The sequence below is a fragment of the Dendrobates tinctorius genome, unplaced genomic scaffold (assembly GCF_039654945.1).
Source record: "Dendrobates tinctorius isolate UK_male_01 unplaced genomic scaffold, ASM3965494v1 ptg000174l, whole genome shotgun sequence".
In the NCBI taxonomy this organism is placed as follows: domain Eukaryota; kingdom Metazoa; phylum Chordata; class Amphibia; order Anura; family Dendrobatidae; genus Dendrobates; species Dendrobates tinctorius.
In genome coordinates, this window is record NW_027361841.1 from 962,420 (window position 1) to 981,154 (window position 18,735).

The following is an 18,735-nucleotide window of genomic DNA, read 5'->3' on the forward strand; positions in this document are numbered from 1 at the left end:
GGAAAATAACTGCCGTACAAACTGTGCTGGGAACCGCTAATCAGTGATGACCGAATTACTGACCACTGTACACAGTATGATATTCTGATAGATGTCATAGCTGCAAAGCATTGCAGGGAGGCTTGTGCGGCCTTGCATAAAGACATTAATCCGCACTGCTTCAGCAGTGTGGGAAATGGTTCCAGACAACTTCCAGAAATGGTTTCAGACAACTTCCTTTTTTTGAACACCGAAAATTGAATCCCAAAGTTCTAATTTACATGAAACTGCAAAGTTTAGGAAATTCTAGCATTGGTCCGCTCATCTCTAATTATAAAATGAGCTTCATTTAATGGTAATGTTTTCTCTATCTTTCCGCTAATTGGTGATATTTTTGTATACCAGGTATCTTACTCCACTCTTACACAATTAATTACATTCTAATTTCTAGATACATGTAGTCCCTATCCTTCAGTGAAGTTGCATTCACAAAATTATTATTCGTTCTGTGTTAGGGTTGCAATCCTTGGCTTGGTTGCCGGTCTCTTGATCTATTTATTATTCTTTGCTTACATTGCTCTATCATAGTCCGCAGCGCTTTACATACATTATCATCACTGTCCCCATTGGTGCTCACAATCTAAATTCCCTAAGTGTTGGAGTGTAAGATGATATCGGAGTACCCAGCAGAAACCCATGCAAACACAGGGAGAACAAAGTGTGATTACTTCCATCTGGTTGTTGTGATGACATTTTCCTGGTGATTTTAGTAAACAGGAAGCAAATGGTTGTCAGCAGCGATAAGGATGGAAATTGTGTCTGATATTGCTTTATCCCTTTATGTGTTAGTTTTCAACAATTGCTGGGCCAAATATTTTGCATATTTTGTCATGGGTAGTTGAATTTTGCCTAATTTTTTTTTTTTTGCGTGTGTGTTTTTCGGTTAAAACATGACAAAGACGAAGCCAAATTTATCACCAGATGTCAGGAAGCTTATTATGCTGAGAGTTAAGTCAGACAAAAGCCAAAAATGGGTAGCTATGGGATTCAAATATTCTCAGAGTCAAGTGTCAGGTATAATAAAGAAAGAAAAAGCAGGTTATGGAACAGCTGACAAACCTAGAAATGGACGACTGCAAAAAAAAAACTTCCTCCAAAGTTGATCACATTATTAAGAAAAAGTCAGTATGTGATGTCCATAAAATTGCTGTACTGTAGAGATGTTGCATGAAATGAATGAAGAATATGGGGTCAAAGTGAGTCACAGTGTCTGAAAGGTCTAGTTGTGTTCCTGGAGGCGGAAAGTCCAGCATGAGGGCATTTGGGGTGTGGGAGTCCATTCCATTGTTGAGAACCGAAGAATCTTTTGCAAACAGCAAATCTGGGAATTTTTAGGCCATGTGCACACGATGCAGATTTGCAGCGGTTCCGCAGCGGATTTTACCGCGCAGAAACGTTGCATATCCGCATTGTGATGTACAGTACCTTTAAAATGAATGAAAAAAAAAACCGCTGTGCAGACGCTGCGGATTTTTCCGCGCGGTTTTCCTGCGGTACAAAATCCGCAGCATGTTACTTCTTTTGTGCGGTTTTCTATCTCCCCTGTCACCAAATCCGCAGGGGGAAGACTGCAATGGAAAACCGCACAAAAACCGCATGAAAACCGCGTGAAAAATGGAAGAAATCCGCAGGAAAAATGCAGGTCATTTGACCTGCGGTTTTCTTCCATTCTGCACGGAAAAATCCGCAGGGCTCAAAACTCCGTCTGCACTCAGCCTTAGATGACCTGTTAAAGAACCATTGCTTCTTTTTCTAATCAGCAAAACTATTGCTGCTGCCAAAAAAGGGATACTTTTTGGGAGGCTTGGTAAACCGTGATAACTTCATTTAACAAGCATCAAACCTTTTGCTACTTGCCAAGCAATTTTAATTTTCGACCACCTCTTGTCAAAGAGACACAGCTTCTTATATGAGCACCACCTGAGTATAAATACCAGGAAGGTAGGCATCTACCCCCCAAAAAATGATAATTTTTGGACCATTTTCACATTTTAAAAAGTTTAAAACTCTGTGTGTAATGTGTTGTTTAACCCCTTTCTGACATCAGACGTACTATCCCTTCCATGGCACCCGGGCCCCTATGCCCATGGACGGGATAGTACATCTAGCGCGATCAGCGGCGCCCACGTGGTGAGCGCCGCTGATCGCGGCCGGGAGTCAGCTGATTATCACAGCTGACACCCGCCACTATGTGTCAGGGGCGGTCACGGACCGCCCCCGACACGTTAACCCCTTGCACACCACGATCAAACATGAGCGCTGCTGCAGGGGGCTCTTTCCCTGCAGGCATCCGAATCCAAGATGGCGACGGGGGCCTTCGGGGGCCTGCAGGGAGCTGGCTTCCTCAGTGCCTGCAAAGCGCAGGCATGAGGAAGTCTGCAGTAGTGCCTGTGACAGATCGCTGATCTGTCACAGTGATCTGTGATGTGACAGATCAGCGATCTGTCACAGGACAGTGATGTCCCATCTGGGACTATGTAATAAAGTTTAAAAAAAATAAAAAAAGTGTTAAAATAATTAAAAAAAAAAAAAAAAAAAAAAAAAAAAAATCGCCAAATAAAAAATATTCCCCCAATAAATCCATTTTTTGGAAATAAAAAACAAAACAAAACAATAAAAGTACACATATTAGGTATCACCGCGTCCGTAACGACCTGCCCTATAAAACTGTCCCATTAGTTAACCCCTTTAGCGAACCCCTTAAAAAATAAAAATAAAAAACGAAGCAAAAAATAATGATTTATTATCATACCGCCAAACAATTAGTGTAATAACGCACGATCAAAAAGACGCATATAAATAACCATGGTACTGCTGAAAACGTCATCTTGTCCCGCAAAAAATGAGCCGCCATACAGCATCATCAGCGAAAAAATAAAAAAAGTTATAGCTCGCAGAATAAAGCGATGCAAAAATAATTATTTTTTATATAAAATAGTTTTCATTGCATAAAAGCACCAAAACATAAAAAATGACCTAAATGAGGTATTGCTGTAACCATACTGACCCGAAGAATAAAACCACTTTATCACGGAACGGTGTAAACGCACCCTCCCAAAAGAAATTCATGAAACGCTGGTTTTTGTTCATTCTGCGTCCCAAAAATCGGAAGAAAAAGCGATCAAAAAATGTCACATGCCCGAACATGATACCAATAAAAACGTCAACTCGTCCCGCAAAAAATAAGACCTCACATAACTCGGTGGGTCAAAATCTGAAAAATAATAGCTCTCAAAATGTGGTGATGCAAAAACTATTTTTACAATAAAAAGCGTCTTTTAGCGTGAGACAGCTGCCAAACATAAAAACCGCCATAAATAGTAAATCAAACCCCCCGTTATCTCCCCCTTAGTTAGGGAAAAATAATAAAATAAAAAAAATGTATGTATTTCCATTTTCCCATTAGGGTTAGGGTTAGGGTTAGGTCCAGGGTTAGGGTTAGGGCTAGGGTTAGGGTTAGGGCTAGGGTTAGGACTGAGATTAGGGTTAGGGGTGTGTTGGGGTTCGGGTTGGAGTTAGAATTGGGGGTTTCCACTGTTTGGGCACATCAGGGGCTCTACAAATGCAACATGGCGTCTGATCTCAATTCCAGCCAATTCTGAGTTGAAAAAGTCAAATGGTGCTCCTTCCCTTCCAAGCTCTGCCATGCGCCCAAACAGTGTTTTACCCCCACAAGTAGGGTATCAGCCTACTCAGGACAAATTGCAAAATAATTTTTGGGGTCCAATTTCTCCAGTTACCCTTAGGAAAATAAAAAATTGGGGGCAAAAATATCATTTTTGTGGAAAAAAATGATTTTTTTATTTTCACGTCCGAGCGTTATAAACTTCTGTGAAGCACTTGGGGGTTCAAAGTGCTCACCACACATCTAGATAAGTTCCGTGGGGGACCTAATGTCCAAAATGGGGTCATTTGTGGGGAGTTTCAATAGTTTAGGTACATCAGGGGCTCTCCAAACGCACATGACACCCGCAGACCATTCCATCAAAGTCTGCATTCCAAAACGTCACTACTTCCCTTCCGACCCCCGACGTGTGTCCATGCAGTAGTTTTCTCCCACATATGGATTGTCAGCGTACTCAGGACAAATTGGACAACAACTTTTGGGGTTCAATTTCTCCTGTTACCCTTGGGAAAATAAAAAAAATTGGGGACTAATTGATCATGTTTGTGGAAAAAATACAATTTTTTTATTTTCATGCCCTGGCATTATAAACTTCTGTGAAGCCCTTGGGGGTTCAAAGTGCTCACCTCACATCTAGATAAGTTCCTTAGGGGGTCTAGTTTACAAAATAGTGTCATTTGTGGGGGGTTTCCACTGTTTTGGTACATCAGGGGTTTTCCAATCGCGACATGGTGTCCGATCTCAATTCCAGCCAGAAACGTCAAATGGCGCTGCTTCCCTTCCGAGCTCTGCCATGCGCCTAAATAGTGGTTTACCCCCACATGTGGGGTATCAGCGTACTCAGGACAAATTGCACAATAACTTTTAGGGTCCTGTTACCCTTGAAAAATAAGAATTGAGGGTGAAAAGATAATTTTTGTGGAAAAAATATGATTGTTTTAATTGTACGGCTGTATGTTATAAACTTCTGTGAAGCCCTTGGGGGTTCAAAATTCTCACCACACATCTAGATAAGTTCCTTAGGGGGTCTAGTTTCCAAAATGGTGTCATTTGTGGGGGGTTTCCACTGTTTTGGTACATCAGGAGTTTTCCAAACGCGACATGGTGTCCGATCTCAATTCCAGCCAAAAACGTCAAATGGCGCTGCTTCCCTTCCGAGCTCTGCCATGCGCCCAAATAGTGGTTTACCTCCACATGTGGGGTGTCAGCGTACTCAGGATAAATTGCACAATAACTTTTAGGGTCCTGTTACCCTTGGGAAAATAAAAATTGGGGGTGAAAAGATCATTTTTGTGGAAAAAATATAATTTTTTAATTGTACCGCTGTACGTTATAAACTTCTGTGAAGCCCTTGTGGGTTCAAAGTTCTCACCACATATCTAGATAAGTTCCTTGGGGGGTCTAGTTTCCAAAATGGGGTCACTTGTAGGGGGTTTCCACTGTTTAGGTACATCAGGGACTCTCCAAACGTGACATGGCGTCCGATCTGAATTCCAGCCAATTTTGCATTGAAAAAGTCAAACGGCGCTCCTTCCATTCTGAGCTCTGCCATGCGCCGAAACAGTGGTTCCCCCCCACATATCAGGTATCAGCGTACTCAGGACAAATTTCACAATAATTTTTGCAGTCCAATTTCTCCTGTTACCCTTGGTATAATAAAAAAAATTGAACCTGAAGTATTTTTTTTGTGAAAAAAAGTTAGATGTTCATTTTTTTTTAAATATTAAAAAAATTCCTGTGACGCACCTAAAGGGTTAATAAACTTCTTGAATGTGGTTTTGAGCACCTTAAGGCCTCTTTCACACATCAGTTTTTTGCCTTCAGGCGCGATCCGGCTTTTTTTTGTAAAACCGGATCCGGCAAAATGCAATGCCGGATCCAGTTTTTCCCCATTGACTTGCATTAGCGCCGGATCGTGCCGGATGGCATTGCGTTTCATCCGTTTTTTGCCGGATCCGGCAACTTGTCTCATTCCGGCGTCTGGAAAAAACGGCTACTGTAACGTTTTTTGTCTCCGGCGTTTTTTGTCTTTTTGCTACAATGAAAGTCTATGGGCGCCGGAATGCGCCGGATCCAGAAAAAGACGGATCCAGCCACCGGATCCGGTTTTTTTAAGTCTGCGCATGCTCAGATCCAATTGGCCAGCCCCCAGGAACAGATATAACCTGCTAGACGGATCCAGCAAAAAAACGGATCTGTTTCTACAGTTCTCCAAAATTTATGCCGGATCCGTTTTTTCTAAAAATAGCCGGATCCTGCCTGACGGCAAAAAACTGATGTGTGAAAGTAGCCTAAGGGGTGCAGTTTTTAGAATGGTGTAACTTTTGGGTATTTTCTATCATATAGACCCCTCAAAGTGGCTTCATATGTGATGTGGTCCGTAAAAATATAATGGTGTTGCAAAAATGAGAAATCGCTGGTCAATTTTTAACCCTTCTAACTTCCTAACAAAAAAAAATTTTGGTTCCAAAATTGTGCTGATGTAAAGTAAACATGTGGGAAATGTTAGTTATCAAGTTTTTTGTGTGCCGCATCTCTGTGATTTAAGGGCATAAAAATTCAAAGTTGGAAAATTGCGAAATTTTCAAATCTTTCACCAAATTTCCATTTTTCTCACAAATAAACGCAAGTTATTTGAATGAAATGTTACCACTATCATGAAGTACAATATGCCACGAGAAAACAATGTCAGAATCACCGGGATCCATGGAAGCGTTCCAGAGTTATGACCTCATAAAGGGACAGTGGTCAGAATTGTAAAAATTGGCCTGGTCATGAATGTGCAAACCACCCTTGGGGGTGAAGGGGTTAAAAAAACTTTTAGTACCAATTATTATCATCTGTTTATCCATGACCAGATATGTTGAGGTCACTAAGACATTAATATGGCTGTACTTGTGTTAAGGAGCTCGAAAGGGTTTCAATACACTCCTAGGAGACCTCAAAGTGTTGCAAACGCCTTTGAAGAGAAATTAGAGGTTTGGTGGTATTGTGATTCACAGAGAATTGATTCGCAGCTAATTATGTTTTGGGAAAAATTTGCCAATGATGCCAAATTCACATTTGTAGAGATTAGCTCATCCCTAATAGTTTGTCCATTTTGTATCTCCATGTATTTCTATTTTTTGGAGTCACGCTTTTCTCATGTATTTCATGTCAATCTTTAAGAAAATTGCTGAATGGTTTGGGGGCAACTGTGTTTTATATAATATAGTTATGATACTAGAGAAGAAAAATGAAAGCACAATTCAACAATAGTTAGATTCTCTCCTGGATCTCAGGTCCCCATGAACTAGTTATACCAAAACCAGAGAGCAGACCAGAATCGTTTGTATAATCACAAGGATATTGGAAAAGGCAATTAAAAAAATTAAAAAAAATCTATTAGCAAGGTGCAAGGCTATGTAATTAGATTCTGAAGGCCTAATCACAGATCATTAAACACGAGGCTATAACTATTGGAAATATCATATCAAATAAACCTTACCCTACTGTCTTCTTGGCTTTCCAGTTCATATATTACTTGCTGTCCTTGAGAACAGTTGGAGTACTGGAAGAGGCTAGAGAAGAGTCTCCAGTTGTCTTGAGTATCTGCAAATATTGCATCCTGAAAATTTACTCCATGTGGGAGCAAATTGTAATTTTCATCCATTCTATAAGACAAAAAATAGATGTTTTTATTTATGAGATTTTATCATCCTACAAATAAATTACAAAATTATAATCAAACTCACAAAACAGAGGAGTGAAGTGGAAATCGCCATATTTTTTAGTATAACTAGTCTCTAGGAAAACTTTTGAGGTAATGGACTAGAGAAATACTGACTTATCTCACAAAATTAATACTTTAATGTGATGTAGGCATCACTCTGACATATTAAAGCTGTCAAAAAAAGGCAAAAAATTGTTTTGAATCTAATGTTGTAAAGAACAATTTTTCATTAAACTCCCACAACCCTTACTGTAACAGCCAGTGACAGAAAATATGCAAAAAATCCAATTAACTATAGGCATTCAAAGCAATACATGGACATGTCATAAAGAGAACACAATTGTGCTTAATGTTACATTAATGTTACACTATATTGTGCAAGCAATGCTGCTGGAGTGCCAAAATGTGGCCGTGTACAAAAAAAAAATTTGAATTAGAAAAGAAAAGGGAAAGTCAGCTCACCCGTTTTCCAAATCACAGACTATGCAAGGTCCAATGCACGGCGTACTTGGAGTACAACGAGGAAAATACAGACATGAGATAATCCAGCATCCAGATCCTTGTAATAATAAAAAACAACCTTCCTCATTGTAGCATAGTAATAAAAAACCTTGATATACATGACATCAAAAAATTAAAAACTGCAAATGCGTTTCGGAACATCCTTAGTCACTGAAATGATTAAGTTGTTCTGAAAACGCGTTTGCAGTTTTTATCTTTTTTGTCTCATGTACATCAAGGGTTTTTCTTTTTACTATGCTGCAAAAAGATAGATTTTTTTTTACTATGGCAAGGATCTGGATGCTGAATTATCTCATGGTTACAAAGATAAATAATCCAAAAGGCACCATAAATATAGAACTAGAACTCATCAGTTACTTTCATTGACTCAACTATTTCTGGGTATCGAGGCAACTGTAGAGGTCTGATGATCCTTTTCTGTAACATTTCACTTTTTTACCTTCTATTTCTTTGGTTTCTATAGCAAACGATTTGCAATTATCTTTGATGATATCACATGCATAATGCAGAGTGTTCCTGTCAGTGTTATAACTTGGAGCTTATGGGCCCCAATGCAAAATCCCCAATAGGGCTCCCAAAAATCATTATTGGTCATCTCATAAGAACTAAATGGTCCTTTTGGGCCACCATAGGATCTAGGGCCGAGGTACAAATGAACTCCTGCAACCATTATAGTTAACCTATGGTTCCTGCTATGTCAAAACAATAGGAATTAGACACAAATTGTAAGTAGAACACAACCTACCACATTTTAGGGGCCTGATTATAGTATAGACAGTATAACGCATGCACACCGCTATATTTATTTTGCTCACCTATATGGCGCCATTAATTCCACAGCACTTTACATAATCATAGCTGTCCCCATTGGGGCTCACAATCTAGATTCCTTGTAGATTCCCTATCAGTATGTCTTTGGAGTGTGAGAGGAAACCGGAAATAACCCACGCAAACACGGGGAGAACATACAAATTGGTGTGATTTGAACCCAGGACCCCAGCGCTGTAAGTATGTAGTGTTAACCATTGAGCCAAAGTGCTGCCCTTATACTGTATATGCAGCGCAAGAGGAATACAGTATTGTGCTAGGTAGGAACAGTGAAGCTGATTTTTTCACAGTTATGAAATTCGTTAGCACTGTAGCTTGCTGGCATTAAAATTCTGTGGAGGAGGGAGAAGGAAGCAGACACAGTCTACCGTAAGTTCTCTTGAAATGACTGTTTCAGTTCTCCAAAGAACTTTATGGGCACCAACTGTTATCTCCTATCTTAATAATGGAAACATCTGTTTTCACTGATGCACTGATGACATATTTTACTTGTGGACTGAGAATTTTGAGAAAGAATGATCAGTCCAAGAGGAGAGAGAAGCAAATTTTTCTAATAAGATATATTAAAATGATGGATACTCTAAGGTATCTCCCTTCACAGTGAAACTTCCAAAACAAATTTGCATGAATGAAATAAAGCAGTTAACAACGTGGAACAGAACACTCACATACAGTTTTGATGCAGAGTGCAACTCGCTCCTTTGTATTCCCTGTAAGTTTGGAATCCACTTCTGACTTTAGATCGAGAATACTCCATCAAAAACAAGAATAAAGGTATGTGCACATGCATCGCTGCTGTTAGGGGCAGGCAAACTAGGTATTTGCGTAGGGCCCCCACTCCACCTGGGGCCCTCAGCCAGTGGCATGCTGGCAATAGCGGCACACCACGCGGCAGCTATGGGGTCCATGAGTCAGGGGGGACCAATGGCAGCGCTGGCTCCGCCCCCTCGCATCACACATTCAACTATATCGGCATCATAGAGTTACAGAGATACAATTGAAATCAATGATGGAGGAGAGAGCATCAGGTGACTCTCCCTCTCCCATAATTTCCCCTCTGCTTCTGATGCTGGCAGGCACGATGCTGTTGAGAAGACACGCTGCAGTTACTGGAGCAGCAAGGGAACGAGAAGAGGTATTTTGTTTATTTTTAAATCAGTGAGTACATGTTGGTCATAATAGGAATATAGAGTGTGCATTATACTCTATGAGGTTGCATTATACTATATGCAGCTGCTTTATACTATATGGGGCTGCATTATACTCTATGTGGCTACATTATACTATAGGAAGCTGCATTATAGTCTATGGATGCTGCATTATACTCTATCAAGGACTATTAGGAGTGCATTATACTGTATGGAGGACTATGGGGAATGCATTATACTATATGAAGGACTATGGGATGCATTATACTATGGGGAGTGCATTGTACTATATGGAGGACTATGAGGAATGCATTATACTATATAGAGGGCTAGGGGATGCATTATAATATATGGAGGACTATGGGGAGTGCATTATATTATATGGAGGACTATGGCGTGTGCGTTATACTATATGGAGGACTATTCTATATGGAGGACTATGGGGCACATTATACTACATGGAGGACTATGGGGTGTGCATTATACTATGTGGAGGACTATGGGGTGCATTCTACAAAACAAGCAAATGCTGACTATTAATCGAGTGATTGGATTGTTTATGCCAGAACAGAAATCATTGTTCTCAGCAGCACATCGCCAGTGTAAACTGCAGATATGCTACTGATAACATTATACTGTAAGGGGACAGATTGATCTACTAGTGATTGTTCTGTGCCTATCATTCTTCCTCACCAGGTGTTAAGAGGCCAGGAAACAATAATAGAATGACTTAAATATTGTTGATCACGCTCGTTTAATGGTCTGAACTCAGGGCATGTAAACGGAAATGATTCTGTATAATAGTGCAATATGTTAGCATTTGGGGCCCCACTTTAAACTTTTGACCAGGGCCCCACTTTGTCAAAAACCTGCCCTGTACACATGACCGAAGTGAAAGCCACAGAAAAAAATAAACACAATGTACAGCAAAGTAAAAACTACATTGCTGTGCACATATTCAGTCTCTTGCTACTTCTTTTAACCATTTCAGGGTCAGGAACAGTGAATCAGTTAAAAGAAGTGGCATGTTCATACGTTGGGTGACTTCCGCTAGTTACAGTGGGTAAGGAAACTGTTCAGACCTCTTTATATGTTTCACTCCTTGTTTTATTGTAGCCAGTTGGTAAATTCAAAAAAGTTCATTTTTTTCTCATTAATGTACACTCTGCACTCCATCTTGACTGAAAAAAACAAATGTAGAAATTTTTGCAAATTTAGTAAAAAAGAAAAACTGAAATATCACATGGTCATAAGTATTCAGACCCTTTGCTCAGTATTGAGTAGAAGCACCCTTTCGAGCTAGTACAGCCATGTCTTCTTGGCAATGATGCACCAAGTTTTTCACACCTGGATTTGGGGATCCTCTGCGATTCTTCCTTGCAGATCCTCTCCAGTTCCATCAGATTCCATATTCAGGTCTCTCCAGAGATGCTCAATTGGGTTTAGGTCAGGGCTCTGGCTGGGCCAGTCAAGAATGGTCACAGAGTTGTTCTAAAGCCACTCCTTTGTTATTTTAGCTGTGTGCTTAGGGTCATTGTCTTGTTGGAAGGTGAACCTTCAGCCAAGCCTGAGGTATAGAGCACTCTGGAAGAGTTTTTCATCCAGGATATCACTGTACTTGGCCGCATTCATGCTTCCTTCAATTGCAACCAGTCGTCTTGTCCCTGCAGCTGACAAACACCCCCATAGCATGATGTTGCCACCACCATGTTTCTGTCAGGAACACCGCACTGCACCTGCTCACTGAACCAGTACGCATGCCTTGAGTACAAAACTGTGCACAAAGATACCTGTGGAATGGGGCAGCAATGGTGACGATGCAAGCTCCAGGCTCGCAGGACCTGAAGCATGTGACTGCTGAGGGCGTGGTCTAAACTCCAGAGAGCTAGGAGCTGAGGAAAACTCCTAGAAAGGTAACTACAGGACAATGCTACCAAGGGGCATAGACAGAGACAGAAACCAGATCAAGCCAGGGTCAAAGCACAAGATAGCACGACAGTACCAAAGGGTTAGGCAGAATGGATAGTCAGGACGTAGCGATAGATCAGAAAACCAGAACGGGCAATAGACGGTACAATAGGGACAAACTGTAACGGAGTAACGATAGCCAAGCCCAGGAGGTCAGAACCGGAAAAGACAATAATACCAAAACGAGACACGGAGTACAGAGTGAGGGGACAGACCAGGTTATACAGGGAAGCAAACAAGAAAAGCAGTGCACTCGCACACCAGGGGGGTCAGACACACAATCAGAACAACAGTATAGCTGACAGAGAACCCTGGTAAAGAGTGAGTATAAATACCCCTCCCAGATCCAGAAAGAGGCCACGTACACTAAACCCTGTGAGTGCAGGGCAAGAACACTGTCCAAACCATGACAGTTTCACTGTGGGGATCGTATTGGGCAGGTGATGAGCAGTGCCTGGTTTTCTCCACATATACTGCTTAGAATTATCACCAAAAAGTTCTATATTCGTCTCATCAGACCAGGGAATCTTATTTCTCATAGTCTGGGAGTCCTTCATGTGTTTTTAGCAAACTCTATGCAGCCTTTCATATGTCTTGCACTGAGGAGAGGCTTCTGTTGGGCCACTCTGCCATAAAGGTCCAACTAGTGGAAGGCTCCAGTGATAGTTGACTTTGTGGAACTTTCTCCCATCTCCTTACTGCATCGGTGGAGCTCAGCCACAGTGATCTTGAGGTTCTTCTTTACCTCTCTCACCAAGGTTCTTCTCACATGATTGCTCAGTTTGGCTGGACGGCCAGGTCTAGGAAGACTTCTGGTGGTCCCAAACTTCTTCCATTTAAGGATTATAGAGGCCTCTGTGCTCTTAGGAACCTTGAATACTGCAGAAATTCTTTTGTAACCTTGGCCAGATCTGTGCCTTGCAACAATTCTGTCTCTGAGCTCCTTGGCCAGTTCCTTTGACCTCATGATTCTCATTTGCTCTGACATGCACTGTGAGCTGTGAGGTCTTACATAGACAGGTGTCTGCCTTTACAAATCAAGTCCTATCAGTTTAATTAAATGCAACGGGACTCCAATGAAGGAGTAGAACCATCTTAAGGAGGATCACAAGGAAATGGACAGCATGTGACTTAAATATTAATGTCTGAGCAAAGGGTCTGAATACTTATGACCATGTGAGATTTCAGTTTTCCTTTTGTAATAAATTTGCAAAAATTTCTACATTTCTGTTTTTTTTTCAGTCAAGATAGAGTGCAGAGTGTACATTAATGAGGAAAAAATGAACTTTTTTGAATTTACCAAATGGCTGCAATGAAACAAAGAGTAAAAAATTTAAAGGGGTCTGAATACTTTTCGCACCAACTGTATAATGTAAATTATAAAAGGAAAGACACTTGTGGCAGAGCTACCACAAAAGCAACAGAAAAAGGCTTCAGGAAAAAGAACATCTTAAGCTAGTTTCACATTTGCGGATGGAGGAGCTGCGGACTTCCTCTGTAGCTCCGCCCCCTGCCACGCCTCCTCCGGTCAGCCCCACCTATGGCCGCATACTTCTGCATGCGGGCTGCGTACCTTTAGCATTGGGTACGCAGGTCGTGTGGATGTATGCGGATGCCACTGCATGAGTCGTTTTGACGATGCGGCGAACAAAACAAATTCCAACATGCTGCGTTCGGCGCAGGTCGCCGCACCATCAAAACTACGCATGCGGAGGCATCTGCATACAGTGGCACGGCCTGTGTACCCAATTCTAAAGATAGGTACGCAGGCCGCATGCAGAAGTATGTGGCCATAGGCGGAGCTGACCGATGGAGGCACAGCAGTGGGCGGAGTTTCACCGAAGAAGTCTGCAGCTCCTCCGTCCGCAAATGTGAAACTAGCCTAAGCGCTTGTTCAAACATTGCATTTTTTGCAGCTTTATGTGTGTTTCTGCCAGTTAAAAAACGCAGTGTTTTATAGAACCAGCAAAGCGAATGACATTTCTGAAATGTATTTTTCTCTTGCAGATTTGAACCTTCAAAGCGTTTCTACAACTTTGCATCATGTCAGTTCTTTCTGCATTTTTTCCACGTTTTTCATCCAAACGAATGGGAATAAAAGCATGTAGAAACGCATCAATAAATATAAGCAAAAGTGCGTCGAAAAACACAACAATGACACACGTATTTTAGGCAGTATTTTTCCTGCCAATCTCTGGTTTTTGCAGCTGAACAATACAATACAGAAGCAAAAAAGAGCTAAAAACACCAATGATATGCCCAACAGAAAGTTCTCTTTATAATGATAAAAAAGTACATGAAGTGCAGACATTCCATGAAGACGGTATAATAGGCAAACTTTTTACAGCCAACAAAATGACTGCTAGTAGCTAATAGTTTTCCATCAGCCCAAATCTCACTAATTTTAGTCTTCACTGTACAATCTGACAATTGTGTCCATCAGCTACTAACGGAGGAGACATTGATCTTTCTGAAACCAGCACAGTGACCAGCAGCAACCAACAAAATGTGTACTGTACTGGTTATATAAAGTACATCACATTAAAACACATTAAAACTCATTGTATCGTTTATCTTTTAATCAATGGCTTTATTCCACTGCTGGTTTATTGCACTGTTAATAAAATCCTTTGGTTTGACATAAAATGATTTTTCACATATTATCTGACATTAAGCAAATGTAACGGTTCCAATAATTTGTATTGTGCTTTTCTCACAATCGACTCAAAGCAATTATGTGTAAATGAGGAATGACGAGATGCTATAACTGGGAAGTTATATGATCTGCTAATCTGACTCATTAACCATTATTAACACCTTTATGTGCACTAATTGTTAGTACGATCTTAATATTTTCCCTATCAGAATATTTCTGTATCTCATTCTGTAACATGTTCCAGTAATGAACTAGTGGGATGACCCAGACATTGGTTTCCCACCAAGTAGTCATCCACCACAGCTCTCCTACAGTAGACAATCACAGATACTACACTGCTCAAAAAAATAAAGGGACCACTAGACACTCTTACTGAGCAGACACATGGATGATAGTGACCTTCCTATCATTTCTACCTGTTGTTTATTCCATTGGCACAACGTCAGGAGAAATTGAATCACAATCAGTGTTGATTTCACAGAAGTGTGACTGACTTGGAGTGACATTTTGTTGTTTAAGTGTTCCCTTTAATTTTTTGAGCAGTGTATGTGATCCCTCCATGTCAGTACACTCACCTGAGGAAGAAGAAGAAGGAGTGCCCCTCCACCACAGTATATGAGTGACAGTCAAAGTATCCCAGACCAGTGATGTTCAGCCTGGATCCTGCAGGAACCTCCAGCATGCTGCCCCAAGCCTGGTCACACAGAAGCTCTATCTCTGCGGAGTAGAAGAAGGTGCTGTCTCCTGCCTCATACTGCCAGGGCAAGTAGTTGTATATGGTGCTGAAGATGCTGCTGTGGGTCTCCTCATGGACTGCCAGCACCTTGGCATAGAGGATGATTTGTGCCAGCTCTGCTCTGCACCCCTCACTCAGGTGTCTCCACTCAGAGGACAGCTGACAGCCCAGAGCACTGCTCCATACAACCAGGGCAGTGACCACCAAGCGAAGCATCATGAGTGATTCAAGTAGACTGCAGTCTGAGAATGGCCTCAAGTTTACAGACAGCTGTCATCTCCCATTGTGCTGGGCTCTGCTCATCCATCCAGTGGGTATAGCACTGTGCAGACCCCTACAGCTCAGACACATGCAGTAATGGGACTGGCTCCCACGCCCCCTGTCTTGTAATGCAGGCAGGACACACTCCAGGAGGAGGAACTCAGCTTTAGGATTTCCAACATTTCCAGTTTACATGTGGCCGAGTCCTGATCATTATTTGTCATGTTCCTAAAAATATGCTCAGGACTTTGAAACATCTCTGCCAGTTAACCATTTTTTTGTTCTTTTTGTCTATATGGCAGAAAAAGCACAAAATGATGAAAGTAAAGGTCCTATGAATTTGTACGGGAAACAACTTGCTGTAAAAATGCTTCAGGCTTTCAAAGATACGAAGAGTTTAAAATAATTAATGTATATTTTTCTGGAGTATTCCACTAGGAATACATTACAATCTAAGTACATGAAAAGCATAGGCTAGAAAGGCTGAAAAGACACCCAGAAGACACTCAAGTGTCCTTTTGAGCGTTTTGTCAGCGCTTTTCTTCATTGTTTAAATAGTTTAAGACACCTAAAGGTTACTGAAAAAAGATGCTAAAAAAAAAAAACACTGGCAGAAAAAAAAACCATTGAAAATGCATTCAGGAAAAAACATTAAAAACAGTAGCTACTGTGTTACAAAACTACAGAAAAGGGGAATTATACCAGAATTGTCTTCTGCTGCAAAAAAAACAAACACTCTGGACCCGCCAGAAAAGGATTGCAGTGTGACCATACCCTCAGGCTCCGCAACTCCCTGCCACAGGAAATACGCATGCGGAATTCCCGCGAAAAAATAGCGTTTTGCAAGTGTAATTAGCTTGCCGAATGCTATCGTTTTCCAAGTGATCTGTAGTTTCGCTTGGAAAACTGATTGACAGGTTGGTCACACTTGTCAAACATAGTGTTTGACTAGTGTGACCAACTTTTTACTATTGAGGCTGCCTATGCAGCATCAGTAGTACAAAGATCTAATGTTAAAAATAATTTTAAAAAAATAAAAAAATTGTGATATTCTCACCTTCCGGCGGCCACAGGGCCGGTTTTAGGCAAACTGGGGCCCTAGGCACAGTTTAAAATGGGGCCCCAAATGCTAACATATTGCACATCACACAGAAGCATTTTGATTGTATTTACATGCGCTGAGTTCAGGCCGCTAAATGAGTGTGATCGACAAAATTGAAGAAGTCGTTCAACACTTGTTTCCCGGCCTCTTTCCACCGTCTGAGAAAGAATGATGGGAACAGAACGATCGCTAATGGATCACTAAGGGTGTGTGCACACGTTACGGTTTTTGCTACTGATCCGCAGCAGATTTGGTCCTGCGGATCCGCAGCAGTTTCCATGCGGTTTACAGTACCATGTAAACCTATGGAAAACCAAATCCGACGTGCACATGCTGCGGAAAATTCCGCTCAGATTTGCTGCGGTTTATTTTCTGCAGCATGTTACTTCTTTTTTTGCGGAACCGCAGCTGAGATGTACGTTCCGGGACAAAAAAATCAATCAATTTCTCTCTCATCCGCACTGCCAAACCGCACTAGAACCTGCATCAAATCCGCTGTACACATGATAGGAATCCGCAGGAAAAATGCATGTGTTTTACCCTGCAGTTTCTGCCAAGAGATACGGATTCTCTGCAGAAAAAGCCGCAGACTAATCCGCAACGTGTGCACACACCCTAACAAATCACCATACAGTATCATGTTATCAGCAGCACATCTACAGTTTACACCCCATAGTCTTCCATATAATATAATCTGCCCCATAGTCCTCCATATAGTATAATACACTCCTCAGTCCTCCATATAGTATAATACACTCCTCATAGCCCTCCATATATTAAAATACACTGCTCAGTCCTCCATGTAGTATAATACACTCCTCATAGTTCTCCATATAGTATAATGCACCGACATAGTCACCCATGTAGTACAATTCACTTCCCATAGCATAATGCACCCCATAGTTCTTCATATAATGTATTCCCCATAGTCCTCGATACAGTATAATGCAGCCAACATATAGTATAATGCAGCCACCCAATAGAGCATAATACAGCCACCCCACAGAGTATAATGCAGCCCCGCCATACAATATAATGTAACCCCCATAGAAAATAATGCAGCCCCCCTCTTATAGTATAATGCGGCCACTCCAGAGTATAATGCAGCCACTCCACAGAATATAATGTAACCCCCATAGAATATAATGCAGCCCCACCCCCCATATAGTATAATGCAGCCCCTCAATAGAATATATGGCAACCCCCTCATAGGATATAATGCAGCCCCTTATATAGTATAATGTAGCCCTCCCCATATAGTATAATGCAGCCCCCATCGAATATAATAAATATAATACTGCCCCCATAGAATATAATGTAGCCCCAAATAGAATATAATACAGCCCACCTCCCCATAGAATATAATGTAGCCCCCCATATTATATAATACAGCCTCCCCCTATAGAACATCATGTAAAATGTACCCCCCATGGTATATAACACAGCCACATAGTATATAGCCCAGCACCACAAGGTATATAGCCCAGCACCACATGGTATACAGCCCAGCACAGCATGGTAAAATACAGCCCACCATGGTATAATACAGCCCACCATGGTATACAGGCTGTATGCCATGCAGGGCTGTATACCATGGTGGGCTGTATAATACAGCCCAGCATGGTATAATACAGCCCACCATGGTATAATACAGCCCAGCATGGTATAATAAAGCCCAGCATGGTATATAGCCCCTCAGAATGGTATACAGCCCAGCATTATATATAGCCCCCAAGAATGGAATAATACAGCCCAGTATGGTATAATACAGCCAAGCATGGTATATAGCCCCCCCAGAATGTTGTAATACAGCCCAGCATGGTATATAGCCCCCCCAGAAAGGTGTAATACAGCCCAGCATGGCATAATACAGCCCAGCATGGTATATAGCCCCCCAGAATGGTATAATACAGCCCAGCACGGCATAATACAGCCCAGCATGGTATAGAGCCCCCCAAAATGGTATAATACAGCCCAGCACGGTATAATACAGCCCAGCATGGTATATAGCCCCCCAGAATGGTATAATCCAGCCCAGCATGGTATAATACAGCCCAGCATGGTATATAGCCCCCCAGAATGGTATAATACAGCCCAACACGGTATAATACAGCCCAGCATGGTATATAGCCCCCGCA

At 41.5% G+C, this 18,735-nt stretch overlaps 1 protein-coding gene across 1 annotated transcript in view; it reads right to left on the bottom strand.

Moving 5' to 3' along the window:
* The window catches only part of CCDC3 (coiled-coil domain containing 3), a 113,727-nt gene extending 98,140 nt beyond the window's left edge, over positions 1 to 15,587 (bottom strand). Inside the window, exons 1-2 of the mRNA XM_073551256.1 lie at positions 15,074 to 15,587; positions 7,152 to 7,317 (exon numbers count right to left, since the gene is read on the bottom strand). Of these exons, the coding sequence (XP_073407357.1) occupies positions 7,152 to 7,317; positions 15,074 to 15,453 (546 nt within the window). The 5' untranslated portion in view covers positions 15,454 to 15,587. The remainder of the gene's footprint in view (positions 1 to 7,151; positions 7,318 to 15,073) is intronic.
* Between the last annotated feature and the right edge of the window lie 3,148 nt (positions 15,588 to 18,735).